At 31.5% G+C, this 25,429-nt stretch overlaps 3 protein-coding genes across 5 annotated transcripts; 1 reads left to right on the plus strand and 2 right to left on the minus strand.

Annotated features, from left to right (window-relative positions):
- Window positions 1-1,236: 1,236 nt before the first annotated feature.
- prtp (thioredoxin domain-containing protein pretaporter) lies at window positions 1,237-10,798 on the minus strand. 2 transcript variants are annotated; one of them, XM_018453029.1, is made up of 6 exons: window positions 10,147-10,798; window positions 8,665-8,811; window positions 8,376-8,481; window positions 8,017-8,307; window positions 1,321-1,793; window positions 1,237-1,262 (listed from the first exon to the last, which is right to left on the minus strand). In XM_018453029.1, the coding sequence occupies exons 1-5, from the start codon at window positions 10,323-10,325 to the stop codon at window positions 1,329-1,331; spliced, it is 1,188 nt and encodes a 395-aa protein (XP_018308531.1). In that variant the 5' UTR covers window positions 10,326-10,798; the 3' UTR covers window positions 1,237-1,262; window positions 1,321-1,328. The 2 variants fall into 2 exon arrangements, with proteins under 2 accessions (XP_018308531.1, XP_018308530.1); XM_018453028.1 differs by lacking the exon at window positions 1,237-1,262 and having other exon boundaries at window positions 1,270-1,793; window positions 10,147-10,797.
- Window positions 10,799-12,857: 2,059 nt separating this feature from the next.
- Window positions 12,858-16,064, plus strand: Lrr47 (Leucine-rich repeat 47). The gene is made up of 5 exons (XM_018453078.1): window positions 12,858-13,323; window positions 14,430-14,984; window positions 15,090-15,397; window positions 15,490-15,702; window positions 15,840-16,064. The coding sequence occupies exons 1-4, from the start codon at window positions 13,165-13,167 to the stop codon at window positions 15,695-15,697; spliced, it is 1,230 nt and encodes a 409-aa protein (XP_018308580.1). The 5' UTR covers window positions 12,858-13,164; the 3' UTR covers window positions 15,698-15,702; window positions 15,840-16,064.
- A 3,063-nt stretch (window positions 16,065-19,127) lies between these two features.
- LOC108725834 (uncharacterized) lies at window positions 19,128-24,826 on the minus strand. Of its 2 annotated transcripts, none has more exons than XM_018453079.1 (5): window positions 24,492-24,826; window positions 23,458-23,614; window positions 21,173-21,277; window positions 19,580-19,870; window positions 19,128-19,453 (listed from the first exon to the last, which is right to left on the minus strand). In XM_018453079.1, exons 2-5 carry the CDS (start codon window positions 23,602-23,604, stop codon window positions 19,196-19,198), a joined length of 801 nt encoding a protein of 266 aa, XP_018308581.1. In that variant the 5' UTR covers window positions 23,605-23,614; window positions 24,492-24,826; the 3' UTR covers window positions 19,128-19,195. The 2 variants fall into 2 exon arrangements, with proteins under 2 accessions (XP_018308581.1, XP_018308583.1); XM_018453081.1 differs by lacking the exon at window positions 24,492-24,826 and adding an exon at window positions 24,305-24,374.
- Window positions 24,827-25,429: the final 603 nt, after the last annotated feature.

Below are 25,429 nucleotides of genomic sequence, written 5' to 3' on the forward strand. Positions count from 1 at the left end.
CTCACTCCAATGCGCTTGATAGAGTGAGTAGGAGCTATGGTAGGAACATGTTGGAGTATGTTAGATCTTGCGACGCGAACAAACCTATAGTGAGGTTACGACACACTCTCACAAAACAATAATTTCGTCCTGTTAATCTATACTTTTGCAGTAAAACTTAAGTTTTCCTTATAGTAAATACTTCAAAAAATATTTTAATATACATATAACAAAGTTGATTTATTTATCTTTAATATGTTTAAAACTTGAAAAAATCTAACTATAACCATTATAACCATTATACCCCAAGTTCCCCTAATATATTATTGATATATTTTCGATATACAAATGTTATATTCAAAGTTGCTGACATAGAGTCGTACCACACAAAAAGTACATTATATTTAGCATTACAAATAATATTACATGTAACATTTCTGACACTCGTATAACATTACATCTAAGTTACACGTTGCGGTTTGCTGGGAGGATTTATGACTCTTGTGCATTAAAACAATTATGGTTATCAGTGTAATCAAATTACAATAAAAATGGCATTCGGTCAATTTGATATTGCTACAATTCCCAAGAGCTTATCATCAGAATATAATTGAAGGATCCCATTGAAATTTACGATTTTGAGTCGGGCGTTATTGTGTATGTATGTATGTATATGTGTATATATATATGTATACATACATGTATATCCGTTAATTAGTCATCAGAAATCTTTATATATTTAAAATAAGCATCACTTATGCTGCGCATACACATACAAGCAATATGTTAAGAACTATAATAAGATCAATTATTCTTTCTTATTTCTGACGAAATCAATTAATACTTGTATTGAATATACGAAGAACAAGATCAACATTTATTATTTTCTTTTATCTTTTAATAAAATTTTATAGCCCTATTATCAAGGTATACGGAATAAATAATATAATAGTATAAGGAATAAACAAAAAAGAATTATATGTATAAATGCAAAATAAATGAGAAAAGACAATAAATATATATATTTTGAAAGCACATTTTTTTACACAGGATTACATTTTGGTATGTTACATTCTATATACTAAAATCGTTTCTTTTTCTCTCGATGTATAAGATATAAAAATGAAAAAAATTCCCGCTTCTTCCATTTCCATTTGGCAATGAAGAATCGAAACGTCATGTGTCTTAAATTAATTCAATTATTCGAAGTATTATTAGAAATACATTACGACACACGCGCGCACGCACACGCACACGCACACGCACACACACACACACTCTCTCTCTCTCTCTCGCGCGCGCGCGCACGCACACACACACCTATCTCGGTGCTTTAACAACAAACAAAATTACAATTCGTCATGCGTTTTCATGTGATTCATTACGAAGTCGTACAGATCGTCGAGATTACGCGAGCCATTGTATTCCGAGACTTTGCGTCCATTACGATATAAGTACAAAGTTGGGAAACCATCCACCTCTTGTTCATTGCACAATTGTTTACTTACGTCGAGTGTACAATCGACTTTGATAATGTTCACATTGTCGTTGCCGAAGAACTTCTTACCCAGCTCTTCCCACGTAGGAGCCAGACGTTTGCAATGTCCACACCAGGGTGCGAAGAACTTGACGAATGAAAGGCCCTTTTCGATACCTTGTTTGAAACTATCAGCCGTCAAACTCAATATAGCATTCGGGATTCCGTCAGTATTCTCAAGCTTCCGGCTTAACTCATTCTCTGCATTCTTACCCAGCATCATTGACACATAAGCTTTCAACTCTTCGTGAGTACGCTGGCCAGTATATTTATCCACCTAGAGATTTATATTCCATTAAATATTCCATCAAAAATTCTTTTATGTAAAAGAGAATAGATCTGTTTGCGTTACTTGCACTTTTTACATCTTCGTTTTTTCTCTTTTTAACGTCCGAACATACATACATTTATCTCATTTTAAGTGCAACAATTTTTGAGAATTTCAAGCAACGAAAACAGACCTAATGTTTACTGAAATAATGTAAAAAAATTCCCTAAGAATTCCTGGATTTTCTAGGTATTTCTTTAAAAATTCTAGGTAAAATTAAAGAATTTTTTAAGAGTTGACAAAAGAGAGATTTATAGACCTCCGTAAGAGAAAAATTTCTTTATTACTGAAATTACGGCTACAATACTAAGAAAATTGCAATGTAATTGTGGTATTCACGTGGAAAGCGCGTATAGAACATTTTTTTAAGTAAAATAAAAATTCGTTCCGATGTCTCATTCGATCTGCACTATAGTTGAGATGTAGATAATTTTATTTATAAAAGGTGTTTTTCAATAACCTTTACGGAAAAAAACTGCTAGTGTACAGTAGTGATACTGACATTCAATAGTATTACTATTTATATGCAATAGTGCCACTGCTGAATCAGTAGTGCTACTAGTAGTGTTTAACACTATTAGTAGTGTTCACCACTATCGTAGTAGTGGCACTATTAGTATCTATTTAATACTACCCTTGCAGCATTCTTGTTATATTATTAACAGAATGTTCAGTAACATAGCGTATTTTTATTAATTGTAACATTTAATATAAAAAATGGTTGTAATAAAAAGTACATATGTACCATTAGAACAATTAGTATTGTAATTTTAGCATGTAGGAATATTTCACAGGCATTTGGGTGTATGCGTGCATGCATGTGTGCGCGTGCTGATTATAACAAATAATAATTATTAACATATTTATCAATCGAAGAAATGGTGTAGGACGTAATGCAGGAAACTCATAATCCAGAGATCTCAGGTTCGAATTCCACACTAAGGTAAGTATGTTTTTCAAAACCAATTTAGATAACTAATTTCAGCTAAAATCATACACTGTAAACATCTTATATGAAATAATTTCAGTTTAAAAAAATAAAATTTGTAAGTTAATTTTTTTTACGAATATTTCCTCACGAAAAGAAACTACTGCAGTAATATACCAGTGGCAGGGTTGGCACAGAAAAACTCAGTTTACAAAAACCTACTGGGTTTTTGTAGAAAAACCCAAGTACAAATTACAAAAACCCAAATGCATGTCAAATTTCATTGTATAATATTAATATATCTTCGCATTTTTAAACAAAAACTCAATAAACTAAAAAAAAATGCTCATGTTTTTTAATCTTTCTAACTACTAATTTTGCTTAGCAATCTCGAGCTAGATATTTTATTTTTATATATTATATTTCAATTCATTTATGTTAGTTTAATTATAATTAAACATTGGAAAGAAAGATATGAAGTCGTATCGCAGATTGAACATAACACATTTAACTTTACGAATAAAATTATATAAAATTGATAAATTTTCTTTAACGTCATCAAGTGAATTTAATTATTTCGTCGTTGAATGGCGAGAAAAAGCAGTCTTTTTCGAAAATTTTCAAAAGAAATCGAATAATGTTTTACCAAATCATTCCAAACATACTGTGGTAATACGTTTGACAAAATTAGATGAAAAAAAACATTAATTGTCTATTAAGAGAATGTGTTTCTATGTAAATCAAATATTTCTATAATATTATAATTAAAAAATTTGTTTCTATGAATATAGTATCTTATTTAATTTTTGATCGCCTTATAATGTTTAAATTGTAAGTGAAAGAAATTATTAGAAAAATGTGATAGAAAAACATTATTAGAAATACATAATTTTAAAAATGTACCTGTGATATGGTTGTTATAAGTTTACAATTAATATCAATCCAACGTTTCAAAGTTAAAGCCTCATGATCACCGAAGTTGGTAATTAAAATAAAGATAATAACGGTGAAATTTAAATGGAAAGTTATCAGAACACATTGTACGACCCGCGTGTAAATAAATTGAAATGTGTAAAATATCTAGCTCGAAATTACTAAGCAAAAATTAGTAGTTAGAAAGGTCACGAGTAACGTTTATTGGATCTTTAAAAATAAACTAGTTTATTACAACATATATTAAAAATTAAACTAGTTTTTTTATTCTATAAATGAATCGGAAATTTGTTGCAATGATTACTTAACATAAATGATATTAATAAAATGCTGGTCCTAAATCCTGGTAGTATCTGTTTGACAACTTTTTAAGATTATGTTTTTGTCGAACAGATACTACGCTTTTAAAACAATAGATGACTGCTATTAGAGTTCTAGAACAAAAACCCACAAACCACAAAAATCCACAGAAACCCACAAAAACTCCCAAAAATTTAGGTTTTTCTGGAAAAAAACTGAGTTTTTGCCTGTTATACCAGTGCAGTAGTGCAATAGTGGTCGAATTTACTACCACATTAATAGTGCAATAGTGCAGTAGTTTTCTGTAGTTTTTTCATGAGGGAAAAGATACAGATGCTACAATGTAACAGTGGATCATTACCTTGTCGTTTAATATTAAATTTTAAGTGATCACTGTGTTACATTGTCTCTTGTAAAAAAGCACCATAAATCAGAGAGAAACCTGAAAATGCCATTAGATAGGAGTATCAAGTGTCAAACATCTACATGAAAGCTTATTGCGTATGATACCAGCTCCTTAATGCAAAATAATAAATTAAGAAAGATTAAAATACATTATTATCCTAACATATAATACTGAAAATTTATGTTTATTTACATTATATAATGTAAACTATAAGATTCCACTACCAGCAGTGTACCATGAGTAGCAAAAATGAGTGCCTTTTCTGGTGTAACTAGGCATAGTGTTCTTATAACACTTAACACATTTATATGTATACGGCTTCTTAACTTCGACTTAATAACGCTGATGTCATAAGCCCCACTTAAGTAAGTCGTGTTTACACGGTCAGGCTCGTTTTATTCCCGAGCTGAAAGCATAAAAGAATATGAAAAGTTGAGCAAAATGAACTTTCAGGTTAGGTTATACTTATGCCATTCAATTTACACCGAAATTATAACACGGCTGTTCACACATCCTTTTTATGTCGATGTAGTAACCCTCTTCATCAAATGACTTTGAATCATTATATCGATGTAATAATTTCGTCGTAAAATAAATGTTTACACGACATCTAACGTCGGTAATTTATAACATCGACATTATGAAACTGGCCAATCACAGTCATTCCATTCTTCGAAGGAATAGCTATGTTGGCCAGTTTCATATCATCGATGTTATAACTTCGACATAAATCGAGCCGTGTAACTATTGAATAGTAGGTGCAATGATTCACAGATGATGAACTCATCTAAACCTGATGACGGGTACAAAAGATAGTCTCGAGACTCTCGAAAAAAGGAAATTTAAATATGATGCTTTCTTGAAGGGCCTATATATTGTTCACTTTCGAGTCATATCGAACAAACAAATGAAGAACAAGCGAATTTCCCTCTTATTTGTATCTCGAAAAAAATCAGTTCCTATAATATAAAGTTCTGCCAAATATATAAATATTCGAGAGGTACTTGGAGGGTCACGTTTAGTTGAAAAACTCTAGTGAATAATGCTTTGTTTAACATAATGCTGTAAGCGACAGGTATTGTAGTTCTTGTCTCCAAGTTCAAAATCAGTAGGAAGGCGATAATCAGAGATTCAATTTGGAAAACATGCCTCTCGAAAAACTGAAGGAAACAATTGAGATGGAGAAATCCAATCTTATAATCACGAACCTATTCATACTTAAATATCGAAACAGGAAAACCGGCCAAATCGAAGACTCTCGAGCAGTCTGCGTCAAGACAAAAGGCGAGTCCAGATATGATTATCATCGAAAAAATGGCTAATTGAGTTAAACTGTATGTACTGTTCGGCTCTGCTTCAAATGTGGCTATATAGAGCACATTAATAAGTTCTGTGAGAAACTAGAAGCTTGCCTGAATTGCGCGGGTGCTCACCACTCTTTGAAGGCGCAACAGCCAAAGACATGTATTAATTGTGGAAGCCCACATAATACATTGGATAAAAGCTGTATGTAGGAAGCACGTGGAAATCGCGAGGGTCATGAGGTGTCAAATAAAAGTATTTCAAATACATGCCCAGCTCTGCTCATTCATTTTTAAAGATTTAATATATATAAAATGCATGCGCATATGGCTAGCCATTGCATGCACACGTGACCACAGTACATGCGCACTGCACAGTTCGCAACATGCATGTCGATACGATAGATTTCATAATCTCATAATGGCAAACTGCTATTATTAATATCTTGCTTCGCGAGATACAGCGAGATTTTTTCCTTGTTAAATTTTACTTTTACACAAAAACGCATTGAGTATATCTTTATAAACATTTAAAGTGAACGAGATATTTTCTGCATTTATCTTCTCTACAATTGTAGCCATGACATCTATAGGATAGTAAAAATGGGTCACTATAATTATTAATATTAAAGAATTTCTATTATACAGAATGTCTCATTTTAAATAATGCATTAAGATTTCTCAAAAACTATGGTAGATACGGAAAAATGTATCAAACAAAAGTTGTATGGTTCGGAGGGAGACATAAGAAGGTAAATGGAACACCAGATATTCAGATACCATCAAAAGTAGGGTGTTCCATTTAAAAAAATCGATGTGACCTTGATCTGACCTTAACGACGCCACCCAAGGTCAAATCAATGGTACCTTCTTATATCCCTCTCCGAACCATCAGGGTTGGAAAAAACTCGGGCTTTTTTAAAAAACTTAACCCACACACCACTCTCTCTCTCTGGGTTTTATGGGGGTTTTTATTGGGTTTTATGGGGGTTTTATTGGGATTTTTTTGGGTTTTTCGGGTTTTTTGGGGGTTTTTTTGGTAAAATTGATTATTTGATATTTTTTTCACGTAATATTTAGTTTACGTTGTATTTATCATTATTCACTACCTTATTATCACTACCTTAATACTTTTATATGCAGAATGATTAGTGAGATCATATTGTATAAAAAAAATTATACAATTTCGTTTAAAAAAATGGAGATGACCTATATATCTTTTTAGCGCCTCCACCTAGAAGAAAGACAACATAACCAAATACGTCCCCCTTGAAACCATTCCACTTACATCTGAAACATTTTCTCCAAAACTGTGGGTGTTATTCGGGTAGCCGGTCTTAAGTGACTCATCCTGTATATATCTTAAAATTGGTATATGTTAAAATTATATCACTTCAGTTATAGTTTAGTATACATATATTCATTAAATATTTATAAATACGTCCCTTTTATGTGTTTAAAAAATGTATTTTTCTAAAATTCCAATAAAACCCAAAAAACCCACAAATTGCGGGTTTTTTTAAGTAGATAAAATTGGGGTGGGTAAAATAATGCCAACTCTGCGAACTATACAATTTTTGTTTGATACATTTTTCCATATCTACCAGTTTTTGACAAATTTTAATGGGTTATTTAAAATGGGACACCCTATATATTGTCTTCTACTGTTACCTTGATTTTTTAAAAACTCGCGAGACATTCGAAAATATATGTGAATGTATGTCATACGTATTCGTTTTCAAATTAAGCATCAAATCAACCCTTAGCCGCAGTCATGCTTTTAGCATGGTTGAATTAGAAAGGTGACCCATTGCGCATAATGGCGGAGGACCCCCAATCAGAAATTGAGCTCATTTGCAGCATGAACGAATCATGTGAATTTTTGCAAATGAGCTCAAAACTTGATTAGTTGACAGATCTTTCTACTTTCAACTCACTATGTATCCGTTGGAATGGGTCACCTTTCTAATTCCACAATGTGCCTTTAGTATTTATCATATACTATACATGTTGCTTTCAATTAATTGTAAGCCATAGCATTCACTAAAGCTATTATTATTATTACCACCGATTGCTGACATTTTACATTATCAGGAAAAAATAACAAAAAAAGTTTTCAGAAAAAGATAGAATACAAAAATAAAATTTCAAGGATTTCCTTAAATATCGATAAAGTTTCATAAAAATTCGTGACTTTCAAGGATAAAAAATCTCCTCAAAATTTCAAGTTTTCCAAATTTTTCTAGATAGTAAGCACCTTGCATGTAACTATTCTTTGTGCAAAAAAAATCGATAATTCAATACCTTTTTTCCATCTTCAATCCATAGCAATGTAGGATATCCCTTAATGTCAAACTGGCCGCAAATGCTACGATGCTGTGTACAATCTATCTTAGAAATACTGACTACATCGTCGTTGCGAAGACTGTTGGCTAACTCATCCCAAGTTGGAGCTAATTTCTGACAGTGTCCACACCAGGGCGCGTAAAACTTGACAAAATGATGTCCAGAAGATACGTGTTTCTCAAACGTATCTTCCGTTAATTCCAGTAATCCATTCACTGCTTCCGGAGGAGTCGGCATGACATCTTCAACCTGGAACATATAAACTGTGACTAACAATTCAATGCAATAGCACGAAATTCAGTATAAAACATACACACCATTGAACTACCCAGTTGATCATTAATAAAAGAAGTCAATGTAGGTAAATCACGAGTGCCTCGGAACTTGATGCCTTTAGTTTCCCCAGTTTTGTAAAACTTCAACCTATGTCCAAAAGACATCATAACGTTATATGTAATTGCAATACAATTTCAAGATAATTTACAAATGTATGACACTATGCATAAACATATTATCAGATATAATCGCGGCGCACATAAATTAAAAATAAATTTTCAAAAAATCTGTTTTGGACAAGAATTAAGTTAGATGGCAAAAATGTATTACGTAGGGTAGCCAGTAACATCTTGCTCGCTGCACAAAACGCTCTCGGTTGTGCAATCCACCTTGGCGATTCTTATATTACTGTCCTCCTCATTCGAGATCTCTGCCAACTGCTCCCATGTGGGGCTAAGTCTTTGACAATGACCACACCTTATACAGAACATTCCCAATTGGATTTTATTGTTCAATTAACATAAAAAATAATATATATTCTTGCTATATAAATTCTATTCCTAAGAAAAATAGATAGATTTATTTCTTAATTAAGATAAAAAACAGCATAAAATACATTCTTTTTGTTGAATTGATCAATTACAATGGGCATGTAAAGTTATAGCACTTCAACTTTAGATCTCAAGATTCTGATTAGAGTTCTAGCTTTTATTTTGAGTTAGTCTCGTAGATAAAAAAATCTAAAGTCTTTTAATGTCCTATTAGGGTAAGATAAGTTTATCATGTTAATGTGCTTATCAAAGTTAGAAGTCGGGAAAAACATTGTTTTTTCAACATGTTTCACCAAATCTAAAAATCTAAAAAAATATCGAATATAATATATAATATAATATATAAGATTTAATTGCTGTGTGTGTGGAATTATTTTAGAAATGATCATTTAGATCATATAAAAATGTGATTTTTAAATTCGCATTTTCTGAATTTCTTGAATTTTTTAAAAACAGAATTCTGAGCCAAAAGAATAACAAAAACTCTTACTCTAATCTTTTTGATACTCTTTATATCCATGATTTTTCTTTTAAACATCCATTTAGATTTAGCAGAAAAAAAAGTCGATTTTAAAAAAAGTAATTTTAGAAAAGTAACGAAAAATTTCTTTCTCAAATAATGGTAACTGCAACGAGTTATTTTTAAAAATCGGTAACTAGTAACGGTAACTTGTTATTTTCCTACTTGGTAACGAATAACTGTAACTCGTTGCTTTTAAAAAATAACTTTCCATTCCCTGATTAAAATTCATAAACAAACGTAGCTTGGTGTGAGAAATAAAGAGTAAAAAATTAACCAATCACAGTCGAGTATTCTTCTCACATTCAACTGTGATTGGTCAATTTCTTACTCTTACTTTTTATACCAAATTTAATCTGTATATTATAGATCAGGCCTAGTATCAAGTAAGAATCTAATCAATCATCAATCGATTGATCTCTCATTCGATTGTGATTGGTTGATTTATTACGGCTTACAATTTACTACATCTTACTACTCCCATTATATAAACAGCTCTCAATTTCTCGATTCACACCAGTTCACACAGCTAAACTTTTTTTGCCAGATTCAGTGATTTCATGCAAAAATGCATCGAATGGACTTACTTTTTATCAATATCAGACGTGAGCTAGCTCAACTCAACAATTACCAAAACAAGTATACATTGCACGCTGTCTTTTATTTTAGATATGAAATAAATTAATTCTTTAAGAAACAATTTATAGCATGACTATATAAACAAAATATGCATTTCTTTACCATGGCGCATAGAACATGACGAAGTGATTTTTCTTGCCAACTTCCATGGAAAAGTTGTCGTGGGTATACCGAAGAGTATGTGCATCTTCGTCGTGGCCATGACTAGTTTGACTTAGTACAAACAGAAGAAGCAGGATCTGCCGTTTAGATACACAATCTACCATCACGAGCGACAGCATCGTTCGCGAGACGAATGAGAAATTATTCAATCCTATTTAGACGATATCCCGTCGGGAAGAGCAAAAAAGGACGACGTGATAGCGATCTTCAAGATTTTTCAACGACGAAGGCCCGTGACCTTTTCGTGCCGGGGCTTAAAAAATCGCCAATTGTGACAGCAACATACCAAGTGTGATCTTGAAACCTCGAAAGAAGGTCCGACTCACAAATGCTCATAACATCCTGCCGGAGATCAACTGCAATCGACGGTCACGGTACCTTGTCGTCATGTATCCACACGTATCAGAGATCACGGAAGAAAGGATTCCTGCAGAACTGAGGCTGTTCCAGGCCGTTCGGATCTGCTTGATCAACTCGACCCCGAAATCCGAATTGCCTCTGAATCACTCCGCTTGTCTCGACTTTCTCGCGCGAACGGATACACATTCCGCCCAATTCCGCGGTCCACCTACCAATCACTACCAATACAGAAAAATCAGTGACGATAACCGCGACAACTGAAATCACTGGCCATCCTTCCACTATGGCGAGGGTGCGAGGTGCAAAGTGCAGTCGTAGTACTTCTTCTTCTTCTAGGGCCAATTTCACCAACTACGGTTAGATTAACCGACGGTTAAAGTTAGCAGGGTGACCAACAGACACATAGTTTAAAAGGTAATATAAATATATATACTTCATCCTTTTTTACAAGTGTTGAACGATCAGTTTCTTTGTTTTCAATGACATCACGTTGTAAAAATATTAAATCTAATAAAGATTCTTTATCTGCGTCAGAAAAATTCTTTTGCCTTTGCATGTTTTAATCTGTAAAAAAAAATAAAATTTATAATGTCATTTTATATTATATAAAGAAACATATTATATATATTTATATTACCTTTTAAACTTTTTTTCACATGTATAATACACTGTTTATTGCTTCCCACAAATTTCAGGTTAGAGCCAAGAGGTTACGAGAAAATATGTGTCTGTTGGTCACCCTGCTAACTTTAACCATCGGTTAATCTAACCGTGGTTGGTGAAATTAGCCCTTAGTTAATGGCTCCTGCCTCCCATGGAGTAAACGGAGGCAACACGGCCAGGATCACGTCCGTAAAGCCCATGGCACATACAAAAACGTAATGGTTCCTGCACACTGGACGCGGAAACGCTTGCCGCGCGCAAAATGTGACGCGGTAGCCAATAAGCTTACAGCTCCTAACATGTTCATTGGTTACCGCGTCGCATTTTGCCGCGTGGTAAGCATTTCCGCGTCCAATGTGAAAAAGCCATTACTAAGCAGTAATTTGTTGTTGATCTAATGATCCCATCATTATTATATTAATTTCTTACTAATTTGTATTAAAGTGTTATTATACATTCATGGCGGTTTTATGCAGATGGTGCTTTTCGCATGCATATAAATCTGCCACCCTTATTATATTATACAAAAATCGTATAATTGTGTGATATTTTTTTTGTTATTTTTTTAAATATATTAATGTAATACAAAACCAAATACTTTGTATTACAGTTCAAAAATATATCGTTTATCACTTTATGGATTACCTTGTCATGGTAGTTATTTAAGAACAAATTCAATCACGAATAGCTAAAAGTGATACATTCTCGACATGAGATTGTGCAACTGCTTTTCACGAAAAATCAGATATTTTCTTATATTTACTTTGGCGGCATTTCACACACTTTCACAATCTCTTTCTAAAAATTTATAAACACTTTCACTACGTTGTATTTTACTGCGTGTATAAAATAGGTGGCGCTATTCCGGTCAGTGGCATCATTCCGTACGTTTACCTTAAGCCGGAATCAGACTACGCATTGAAGATTGAGATCGAAGATTGAAGATTGAAATTTGACCAATGAGGGCAAAGGAATTTTAGTTCCTATTGTTTTGATTAGTCAAATTTCAATCTTTCAATCTTCAATCTCAATCTTTAATGCCTAGTCTGATTCCGGCCTTATGTCTGTGTCACACTACACATTGGAGACTGAAGATTGCAAATTGAGGATTAGAATTCAGCCAATTAGAACGAAACGGATTAAACTTAAAATTACCTGATTGGTCGAATTCTAATCTTTAATTCGCAATCCTCAATCTCCAATGCGTAGTATGACACAGGCATTACGCCTTGTGTCCACGATGCTAGAAATTGGTCCGAGATCTCGGAGAGAGAAAGAATTAACCAATCGCATTTAAACAATTTAGTCACATGATCAATGCGATTGGTCAATTCTTTCTTCATCCGAGATCTCTGACGGATTTCTAGCATCGTGGACACTGGGCTTAAGCTGGGTCGCGGACTAAGCGCATTCAACGTAAAGCTGGTTCTACATTAGTCGCATCGCAATGTCGCAAGCGTGTCGCAAGCGTTATGATCCAATCAGAGTCGAACTAGCTTGATGTTGATTGGACCGCAACGCTTGCGACGCTGCGATGCGACTAATGTAGAACCAGCTTTACGTTGGATGCCCTTAGTCCGCGACCTATACGATAGGTGTCTTTGTTTAACCTACAGGATAAACAAGAACATCTATTGTATAGGCCGCGGACCATATGCACGATGAAGCGTATCCATACACCGTAATACCAGATTTAGTGGACCATTTTATCGACCTTTTAGTAGGTCGGAGTCGAAAATCTAGATAAGGGCTTTTAAGAAGAAGAAAAATAATCGAGAGAAGAACAGAGAAGTGTTTAATCGGTTATAATATAGGTTATGTATAACCTGTATAACACTTGGTATCACGACGTTTTAGAAGACGCTATTATTGTTCATTACATTTGACGTTGCCCCGAACTCGACGATTTACTGGTGTGCGCAACGATAAACGGTTATGAAGTTTTACTGCTATATCGAGATCCACGACAGAACATTATCTGTCTGCTCGCAGAGAAGATCACAGTCGATCGTGGCATTCACTAAGAAATCAGTCGAAGATGACTTATACCTGTATCTGCAGACACGACAGAACAAACAAGGCATCAAGTACCAGGTAGCTGGATGTAATACTAGTGTCTAATTGTCCATTTTTCTAACAAGCTCATTCTATAATTGTATAATCATAGTCGTAGGTGGCTATAATTGTAAATATTGATCAAACACAGTTAAATATTTTTTTTATATTCGATTATAATAGATCAACTCTTACAACTATGCATTTATAAAATGGACTTTATAGGCCGTCTACAATAGGAGTAATGGCTGTGTTCAACAGAGAAAATTAATCAGTAAGCACTTAGTGATTCTTTAGTACGTAAGAATTCAATACATAAAAAAATTAATCAATTAGAGTCCTTTATTTTCTTTCTTTCTTTCTTTCTATGAAACAAAAGATTCTAATTAGTTGATTTCCTCATGCTTTATATATTATGCAAAGGATCTGTGTTCCAGGCTTTAAGCTCATTTTACAATTGAGTAAGCATAGTTGTAAGTGGTTGTGGTTGTAAAAATTGATCACAGTCGAATATTCTCATATTTAATTGTGACTAGTCAATTCTCATGCCTGTTCTATAATAGCTATATAAACATAGTTATGATTGTACTTGTAAGAATTGACCAATCACAGTCAAATATTCTCCTCATATTCGAAATGATTGATCAATTACATCCACAATCACAACTATGCTTATGGCTATTGTAGAATAGACTTTAAGCTAAAGACATAAGACATAAACAGTGAACTCGGTCAATCATAGTAGAAAACTAAGGTTTATTACCTTATGTACTCTATTGTGATTGGCCAATTCGCTTACTGCTTAAGTCTTACTGCCTTAGTTTTTCTATGTGTTTCTGGCTTTAAGGGATCTACACATACTTTCCATAACAGTAATCTGCAAAAATAAAGATGTACCGTAAGAATTAGCCAATCACATTAAAAAATTATCACAAATTTTGTGCCCTGATTGACTAATTCTTATGATATGTCTAACGGTTACAGAAAGTATGTGTAATGGCTCTTACTCCCATTGTAGATTTTTTTAGACTTTAACTTTTATATTGTTTTAATAGTTTTCATACTTTCAGTGGAGTCTAAACTGCATATTTCACTTTATTTTTGAAGGATACATCTGATAATCATCTTTTTTTTCTTATTTTTAGATTGTTAATAATGTAGAACAAGTGTTCACAAAGTTTATCGCCGATGGCAAAGTTACAATAAGACTGATACAACCTTGTCACGATCTGATAATTCAGAGTGATTCAATTCAATTGAAAAGCTTTCTTCGTATATTGAATCAAATAATAAATAGACATTCTCAGCATGATGTTCTCATAAACCAGTATACAGTTATGCCTAATGTGTTTTTCAACTCGAATCAATTCTCCCTGGGAAAAGTCAAAGTGGTAGTGAAGAAAAAGTCTGAGTATCCAACCTTACAGGGTTTCCCAAGAACTACAGAGCAACTAATTTTAAGTGGACTGAGCAGAAAGTCATTTGATCGGCAAATTTTGCATTTGCAAAGTTTAAGAATTCTGGATTTGTCAGACAATAACATCTCCTATTTACCAAAGGAGCTAGGCACCTTACCTCATCTTCAACAACTTCTACTGTCACAAAATAATCTTGGAAAATCACCTAGATTGAAGTGGAAATGGCTAGAACAAACTGCCATTAAGCACAATTTGCATTTCTTAGATATAAGTAGTAATTCAGTAAGTATTATCCAATTAAACTTAAAGATTGTATTAATTAATAAAGCAGATTCTGTTGTCTATAAATTTATTATTATTGTTATAATAATTTGTGGTTATTCACAGCTAACTGAATTGCCAATACAGATTAGAAACCTAAATGCCTTGGTACATCTAAAGGTTAGCCAAAATGCATTGACACATCTACCACATAATATTAGAACTCTACGAAACCTGAGAATTTTGGATGTAGCAAAAAACCGTTTGTTGTATTTACCAGTGACCATCACACATCTGCGATTACAGCTTTTAGATATTACAGAGAATTCGTTTACTAACGACATTAAAAATTATGTGTATGGAAACGATAGTACAATGACAGTAAGGATGAAAAGTCTTGTCGAATGGTCAGCTAAGAGCATTCTGAAGTCTAGGTTCTTATTTTCTTTCTTTTTATTTATATCGCATAATTAAACACTTGAAACATGTAATGAATGGATCAAGATAATTTTTATATCTTATATAGGATAATGTATGATGCAAGTATAATACCATATACATTGGTGGATTATTTGGATGAAGCAAAATGCTGCCACTTATGTAGAATTGCTTGTTTTAATTGTTACACAAGGAAACTGATATATGTACCTCTATCATGTGCCGAGATAAAAAAGTCGATGCATACAGCTTTTAAATTTGAAGCTTATTTCTGTTCGTCACTTTGTGCTAAATAGCCTCTGTAAGTCGAAATCAAACACTTTAACATCTAATTTTCTCTGTTATAAAACATGAAATATACAAAAAATACGTGTATTTAAATTTATATTTTTTATTTAATTATTTAATTTATATTTATTATGTATTTACTGCTCACAGATTTCTATAAGTAGACTGCCAACTTCGCCTCTTTGAAGACAGCGCTGGGCAGCGACATATTTGAATTCTCTCGCTCACACATGTATAAATTACATGGATAAATTCACACGATACTCACAGACAAGACGCACACATATAGGAACTAAACAAGGACATCTCGGAATCAGATTCATCTCTTTCTATCACATTGAGTCAGCAGTCTATTTATATAAGTCTTACTACTGATAAATTGATATCAACGTTATTGATCGATACTTAAATATAAATAGAACGATATAATTGTATATTTAATCACCTTTGTATATATCTTTTTATATGTCATTTTATTTTGAATTATTAATTGTATACAATAAATTTTTCATTTATAAATGTGACAATTTGTTTTTAAAGCTCTAGTAATAATTTGTGTAACATTATATTTCAAAATGAAAATATAAGATAATAGTTCATATTCATAACGAAATTATAAAAATAGTCCATTCTGAAAGACACGTATAAAATATTTTGTAAAATTGTGAAAAGAAATTAATTCTACTATTCAACAAGAAAGGACTTTTTTTACAATATAAAAACAAGGATAATGATTTCTCTTATGCAGGATTTACAATAGGAATGCGTTCGGAGAGATGCTATTCGTGCTACATCATTTAGCGCTATAAGTTTGCGGAGTTGTAGATAACAAACAAACATGACGTCACTAAGGGCCATGACACACAAAAAAAACTTAAACAATAAGACCTATAGGATAGATTTATAGGATAGACGGAGTATTCATACGAGAGTTCCTATTAGAGTTCCTCTAATAAGAGTTCCGCCATATTCAGGGAACGAAAGTGATAGTAAGAATGAAATAGCTTGTTATAGGTTGTTTTTTCACTTTGGCCGATATTCATAGTCGATTCTTATGTTTGAGATTGTCAAATACAGTCTGAAGATCAGTCATAAGCCAATCAGGGCCGTATTAGCATCTTAAGTCATTACTTAAGACGGTTTTGAAATAAGAACGAACTATAAATGTCGCTCTTTATCTCATACTCATGTTTCCTATTAATGGCGGACGCACATACGTGCGAGACGGGTGTCCTAACACTTACTAGAGGAACTCTATGCGAGAGAAGCTGAGGACTTGATAGAAAGAGAGTGGAATAGTTCTCTCCTTTTCTAGTAGTGAATTGATTGGTGGCATAGACTTATAGCTACAAACCTATAGTGATGCTTATTAGTGAAATGTCTTCATGTGATACCAGCAAGTAACATTTTGATACTAATCAAAGATAATTATTGTTTTGGTGTTTGACCTTCTTTATTATTTAACAGTACATATTCTAAGATTCATATAAAAACTGAGAAATTTTCTAAAGTTATAAAATTATATAGAATTCTAAACAATTCTGAAATTTACATAAAAATAATTTTGAAAAATTATATGAAAAATTTTAAGAAAAATTTTCATCAGAATTATAACATTTTTCTCAGAATTTTTCTTGTAATTTTTCATAATTTTTATATAAATTTCAGAATCTTTCAGAATTTCTGTATAATACAATCTATTTTTATATTGTTCATATACAACTTACTTACAACTTATAACTTACAATATATTTTTACATTCAAATTATCAGTGTACAACGGTTTTATATGGCACCCATGCGTTCTAGTACGTCCAATTAAATTCGCCGTAAAACACGTTTTACATATGGTAAGCACACATAATATTCTTTTTAAAATATACAATTTAAAATTCTTTTTAAATTCTTTTTACTCACTTTGGCTGTGTTTCAAATTTACTGTGCTGAAAATGCTACAGTTTACGTTACGTGCATTATAGATTTTCAGTACAGGCAGTCAATTTTGGAACATAGTCCTTCTATCATCCTTTTATCAGTAGCTAATGTTTCTATCATGTTTTTATCATCTGGATGAATATACCAAAATGAACTAACGCAGCCTGATATTTTATATGAAAGTTTGCCATGCAGGTGTAGTTTTGATGCAATAAACTTTTAGTTTTTATGGAAAAACAATGTTACAACGCAAGAACAAAAAAGTCTCCTTGTAGTAATACATGAAAAATAATTTGTAGAGTAAAATTTTTCAATATTTTGACTATAAATATTTAATATATTTGAAAAAATTATAAATATTCTTTATATAGATATAAAATAAGAGCATTTAAGAGAATTGCAAGGAAAAGTTCAAAAAAGTTCAAAAAAGTTCAAAATTTAGGTTCTTTTATTATATATTTTTCCGTGATTTTTCCATGATTTTTCCAGATTTTCCAGATCTGCGGCAACTCTAGTTATTACAAAAAATAGATTATTGATAATTGTGGTGTAATATAGTTAATTTTCGCGAATCATTATATATATAATAGAACTATTAGAATACCCTGCAACTACATAGCAATGTCGAAACATAGCGTACATTATAAAGATTTTTGTTTAATATAATATTTCTTTCAACAGCTTTGTATTCACCTTTATTTTTGTTCATATTTATTGTTTTTTTCTAGACAAATATACCTGTAATTTTATATCCTATAACACTATATACTCTCACATACACATATTGCTGACATTGACACACATACGGTTTCCATTTCTCTGATTTTCGGCCGAAAATTGGCTATTTCGCTATTTAAAGAAATCTCCAACTTTATAGGAAATATCTCCAATTAACCGTTTTACAACGAGAATCTTATTGGACCGTACATGTAAACACACAACTGATAAAAAAATAAAGTCCACAACGGTCGGAGAAGAACCTTTAGTGCTTAAATAATTCCATGTGAATTTATATACTGTATATATAATCATTTGAACTGCGCGACGAGGTAATATTTTTCGCAATAAATTTATTCACAGATTTCCAACGTATTGAGATCTCTTTAATAGATGCCTATTGAGCATCAAATTTAATTGTGATATTAATACAGTAATTTACTGTGCGTTTCTAAATCCAAAAAATCAATTCAGCGCACAGTTCCTCAACCCTTTGTGTGTATGTGCGTGTGCGTGTGTGTGTGTGAGAAAGAGAGAGAGAGAATACTATAAGACAATAATTTCATGGTAATAATTGTAAGTGGTAATCAATCTCTAGCAGAAGACCATCGATCTCCAATGGAATACTAATAAAAAAATGGCAACCGTAACATTGATTTCCTATAATTGTAAGCAATTAGTAGACTAAATAACTTATTTCGGTTGCTATTATTTTTTGTATATCCAAGTCTAATATATCTCATATGTATATAAAATTATTTTTTGCATATCCAAGTCTAACATATCTCGTATATTATCTCTTAATACATGTACGAAACAATGTTTACTAATTTTGTCTGTTTAAACAATAATAGATTATGAACTATCTTTCTTCTTTACAAAATTAAAAAAAGTGTCATCAGTCGCTCCAAGAAAATGGTCTTGTGGTGTCACTTTTGTCTTCTTGCCGATTCGTGATACTAAATCTATATCTTTGAATTGATTTTTATCTAATCCCATTTGTAAAGGGTGAACATAAATTTCAGGATCTTCACGAAGAGGAACTGATTCCACATGGCATTTATCACTGTCCATTATACATCCATTATACTGTCCATTGATTATGCTTTCATGCTGATGTAAGGTGAAAAATGTTTTTTTTTTACGTTCAGACTACTGTCTTTAAATACATGTATCAAATGTATAATATAGTGTTCATAACATAATGTTATAATATAATTATATGTTACTTATGCTTACCATCGTTTCTAGTTCGTCTTCTTTCCTTATTGGGTTTTCATTTATAATTAAATCCTGTAGTGAAATCTTATTAGTTTTCAAAAGACCCATGATTGCAGCATTTCTATACAATTTATCTTTCTGTTGAATATATTTATCGTTTAAATTATTAGCCTTAGGTTGATTTACTTTGATATTATCATATTTGGAAGAATTTTGAGATATGTCTTTCCCACATTGTATCATTTCTTCAAGATTTCTGAAGAAACTCTCTTCCCAATGTTTATTTGAAAGGTCACGTCCACCATTTACCTGTATCATATTAATTTAATTTTTTTAGCTACATTAATTAATCTTTAAAAATTCAAATAAAATAAATATCAAAGGGCTATTTGAGTCAAAATGCTGATTATCTTATGTGAAATCGAATATGATGCTACAAAAATAAAATTACATTAAATCTAAACAAACGTTCCGACCTTTAATACGGTCATTCTCAGTGGTTATAAAAATATAAAATACACACTGTCATCAATACACTTGTCAATATATAATTATACCGTTGAATTGAATATCCGAGATAGTTTTCTTTACTGCTCTCCAATTCTCTTCATAATGTCATCGCAATACAATAAACTAAAATGGATCCAAGACGATATATGCAGATGAGACATAAGTTCTAATTTCTCATTATGTACATAAAAAAATAATAAGAAAAAATATTTTTATAAATGCTTTGCTTACAGTACATTTGGATACATGAAATTCAAATGCTGTCATACCGTATATGGTTTTGACTCTACATAATCTGCATGTCTATTAGTTCCACATAATATTATTCAATGTATTACGATATTTATGAAAAAAATTGGAGAGCAATGAAGAAACTTCGGATATTTAACAGTATAGTTATGTATTGACAAGTCGGTGACAGTTACATATTTTATATTTTAATAACCACTAAGAATGACTATATTAAAGGTCAAAACGTTCGTTTAGATTTAATGTAATTCTATTTTTGTGGCATTACATTCAATTTCGCATAACACAATCAGTGTTTCAAATAATCCTTTCATATTTATTTTATTTAAATTTTTAATTCTGAAGCTGTTACTTCTGTTTGTATTTTTAATTATTAATTTTTAAAAATTAATGTTTATTTTTATTTTTAAAAATACAAGAAGTGTAAAGGCTCGACTGGTATACAATCATAAGAGTGAAAAGAAATGCCTATAAGAACAAACACAAGTTATTCGTGTGTAAAAAATATCAAGTTTATTAACAATAGTTTAGACGTTTCAACCACATAATTTTGGTCATCTTCAGTAATTTATAACGCAGTATAAAGAGAACGCTATTATATTAAGTCAATTGGTAAAAATATACAAATTAAAAGGTGTGTCCAAATTTATTTTTAATTAGTTTTTTTATACTGCTCAGATGTTCAAACAACATAAAGTTATTAATGTTTTCCTCAAATATATATTTTTTAACATAGAAATTAATTTTATCTTAAAATCCTAACTGAACGCTATTATTTATGATTAAAATAAAAAATGTATTTTTGTTAATGTCTCTTAATTACCTTTTTAATAGATAAGAATATCTGCTTACCTCTTTAACGGCAGCAGAAACTTCATGTTTGTCGAAAGTAGATTTTACTCTACTACATATATTTATATCCCTGTCATCATTCTCTGAATAAGAGTCTTCTAGTAACTGAAATTAAATGAGCGAATAATTGTTTATAAATAATATACAGAATCTTTTAAAAGTTCAGAAAAGCTAAAATATTTCGAAAATGATAAACTATTTCGAAAAATATATAAACAAAGTTGTAGAGCTAAAGAAAATGTACCTGCTGATGATAAGGGTTTAGGTAAAGTCCTCAAGATCAAGATGAAGGTTAAGTTGAATTTTTCGACTAGAACTTCCCATTTTATATTGCGTGTTCTTATTTTTTAAATCTTTTATTCATAATCTTGACAACATATATCAAAATCAAGACCATTGGAGATTAAAAATGAAAATAAGAACAATCTCCTTGAATAATTCCAAGGAGATAATTAAAATTTCTCTCCAAGAGAAAAGAAGAGAAAGAAAGATGAACTGGTGTAAAAGTTCAGCCAAAAAGAACAGGCCTACTATTTAAAGACCGTCAACCCTGAGCAAATTTTCAGCGGTATAAAAAGGGTCCCAAGGGCCTGGAGGTAATTGAAGAACGATGACATTATCGACAATTGATATAAATTTGCTATTATTAACAAATATTTAGCTAATACATTATTAAATTTATGATTTTTTATTACATAAATGCTCCATAAATAAATATGCATACTTGTAAAGCTATAATATCCTATATATTGCCGAAAAATTACAATTTTTTTTCTCTGCAGTTATCATCTTTGTCGATAATCAAACTTTGACGATAACAATGAAATCATAATTTTAAAGAAAAATCAAATATTATTGAATTTTAAATGCATATACACCGATAAACACATCTTCTAAATTAAATCATAAAATTAGTACAATATTATCAGTTTTCTACTCTTAGTCACTTTAATATTAATAAGGATGCGAACTCCCATAAGGATGTCGGTTTTTAATAGTATCTCGTCGGTAGTAATGCTAATGCCGACGATACTGTAATTTTCGAACTTCATAACACGAGGAGGTACTTAACGGAAAAATATTTTATAACTCTTTTGAGGCTTTTATGGGTATTTTCTTTAGAGTGCCAAAGGGTGTAATACCATTAGCAATGAAATTATGAGACAGCAATAACACAAGCCGACAAAATTTAAGGGAAGTCTTGTGCTTCGAACTTTGAAAGATGTTTCCGTAGAATTTTGATGCGTTGAAAACGACTACATTGTCCGTTTTTTTCCATCACCCTCCATTTTTTTAAATAATTGCAAAAACAGTTTTTTCGAGAAGTAACTTTTTTATTAATTTTTTTTTAACTAAAAAAATGATATCGAAGTCTGTTTTGCAGCATTTAACTCAGAAATGTTCCAACAATACTAAAAATATTTTTTTTGATGCTTATAAAAATGTTTTATGCAAACCGCAAACAAAAAACTTTGGAAAAATCGTTAAAAAATAGGAAAAAATTGACAAATTTTGAAATATAAAACCAAATAATTCGAAAGAAAAAAATCGTAAAAAATATCTTACAATTTATACTTATAGCTGTATGTTTCTACTTTAAATCCTTTTTTGACAACTTTCGAAATTCGAAGTACAAGACTCCTCCCTCCCCCCCAAATTTTGTCGGCCTATGTAAGCCACAAATTCTTTGATATCTGAGGAAAAATATTTTATTATAATGAAAAGTTCTGGAAATAAACTACAAGAATATGCAATAAAAAAGAACATTCAACTTTAAAAATTTAATTGGTCTTCAATATATGATATTGCGGACTTCATTCAAACTTTTATCATTATTAGATATATTTTTTTAAAAAACAATGAAAGAACAAGGGCAGTAGGAGTCAAGCGCATTTTGATTTATAAGGAGTCTTAGTTAGGTTGATTTATTATACGTTATATTTTTTTAGTCTTATAATTTTGCTTCTCACATATTTTTCGCTATATTTGATCGTTTTCAATATATTTCTGGACTTTTAGAGTACACTGCATATATGAAATTTATAAAGCAAATATTATTTTTTATGTATGTATTAACATACAATGACTGCAAAATGTATTTATACAGGCGAGATACCCTTTAAAAAAAGGATTTATTTTTTAAAAATAAAGTTTAGAGTAACTTATTAGCAATTTATTAACGAAGATTAAAATTTCTCAAAATTATTTTACTTAAAAAGATGTATAATAATTAAAATAAATTATCTTAATAACGATAAAATGAAACATTTATTACATATACTGACATGGCTGTTTCGTGGTTTCTTCACTGGTCTTTCATTCATTTTTTTATCTTTTGCAGCTTGACTTGGTTCTTGCAATCGATAGAACTTAGCATCTTTATCTAAGAAAGGAAGTGATGTTGCCTTCTTAATATCATTACGCAAATCCATTTTTGTAAACCTGAAGAACACAATAGAAAGATAATAGATCTGGTCAAGCTAACTTTTGTTAGATAATTTGTGTCCAATGTTTCTTTAAAGATGCCAGTTTTCGATCTTGTTAAATGTTGCTCAATTTCTATAATATTAGATTGAAAGAAAATATTTTGAATTTTTATGTACTTTACTGCGACAAATATTTAAAATGGCAGCCTTATGCAACTCTTAAAAACATTTGATAGAAATCGATGCCTATTGTGTCAAGGAGACATTATTGAATCATCAAATACATATTCAACAAATTATTTAATTTTAAGAGATCTCTCAGCCCTTTAAGTCTATCACAAATTTTTAAAAATAAAGTTTTAAAAAATAGAAGCAGAAATACATGTTTCACAATTTATCGAACATTAAATTTCCAATATTAAATTTCTCTATCGACTCTTGTTCTTATATTCACATAAAAAAACTCTAAACAAAACCGAAATACATTTACAGGTAAAGCCGACAGTACACAATGTTTGTTTTCTTGCTGGATTAGGTTCTTGCTGGATTAGATTCTTGCTATCATATTGGCTGCGATGCTGGTATTTGTTATGGTAGCAAGATTCTCAGTTACCAATCCAGCAGGAAAACAAGTACCGTGTGCCACTGACTTAAGAGTTAACTAAACAGTTGAATGAATTAATTAATATCGTTTAAATTAACTTACAACTGATACTTGGGTGTGCGAATTTGCACCCAGGTATTTTTTACAGATGCTCAAGAGGGCCGTGTCCCTTATAAGGGAGATAATATGTATTACATAAATGATTGTATTACAGTTTCGGATCAAGATAATTTATTTTCAATATTGTTATTTCAATAATACTAGAAGCATTTAATTTTATCTGTCTTACCTTTGTTCGATTGTAAAAACAGAAAACTAAATTGAGAAGCTTTTTGACTTGCCACACTCACTGATCAGTCACATTTTTATATATTTCATTCGTATCTATCATTGATCTTACGCGACCTTTTTCATAAGTTTTTGTTATTCTCGCAAATTGACTTCGTCTATTTATATCGGCAATTGTTCAGTTTAGCCACGTCACCTCAAAAATTGATTGAAATTAGGATCATTCGACACGTTTTTGCCAGAAACGAACGAATCTGATCGAGAAAAGCATCACTCTGTCCGGCAAACTGAGATATTAACGAGATATTAATCGTTAACGACTATTCAGGTTAGGAATTGGCGTGTTCAGCAGAGAAAATTAATCAGTTAAGCCCATGGCACATACAAAAACGTAAGGCCGTAAACATAATCAGTAAGCGAATTGGCCAATCACGATAGAGACCGTAAGGCCAGTAGCGAATCCAATCTTACGATTTCTTTACTGCTTACGTATTACGGCCTTACGTTTTTGTATGTGCCATGGGCTTTAGCGCTTAGTGATTCTTTAATATGATTGGTTCTCGCCTTTAATTCTTCGCAAAATCTAAGTGTAGGAACCAATCGTATTAAAGAATCGCTAAGCACTAACGGTTACACGACAATTTTCATAAAAAAAGAGGGGGTAATGTTGATAGCAACAAAAACCCTTGAGACCATAGTTTTATTTTCTACGGATTGGTAATATTTACAAGTAGTAATCCATTAGTTTGTGCCAATCATGGTCGATCGAGTGTAAAAGTAATGTAATTACATGATAATTCGGCTGTCATCGCGGAGGTTTCGTGTTTTGACAATTATGTGTATGGCTGCGTTCAGCAGAACGGTTGTTTTGCAACTGTTGGAAGTTTCCTTCGCGCTAATTGGATCATACTTTTAGATCTAGAAGAATGGTCCTATCTC

The sequence above is a fragment of the Mycetomoellerius zeteki genome, unplaced genomic scaffold, assembly GCF_001594055.1.
Source record: "Mycetomoellerius zeteki isolate Tzet28-1 unplaced genomic scaffold, Tzet1.0 scaffold364, whole genome shotgun sequence".
NCBI lineage: Eukaryota > Metazoa > Arthropoda > Insecta > Hymenoptera > Formicidae > Mycetomoellerius > Mycetomoellerius zeteki.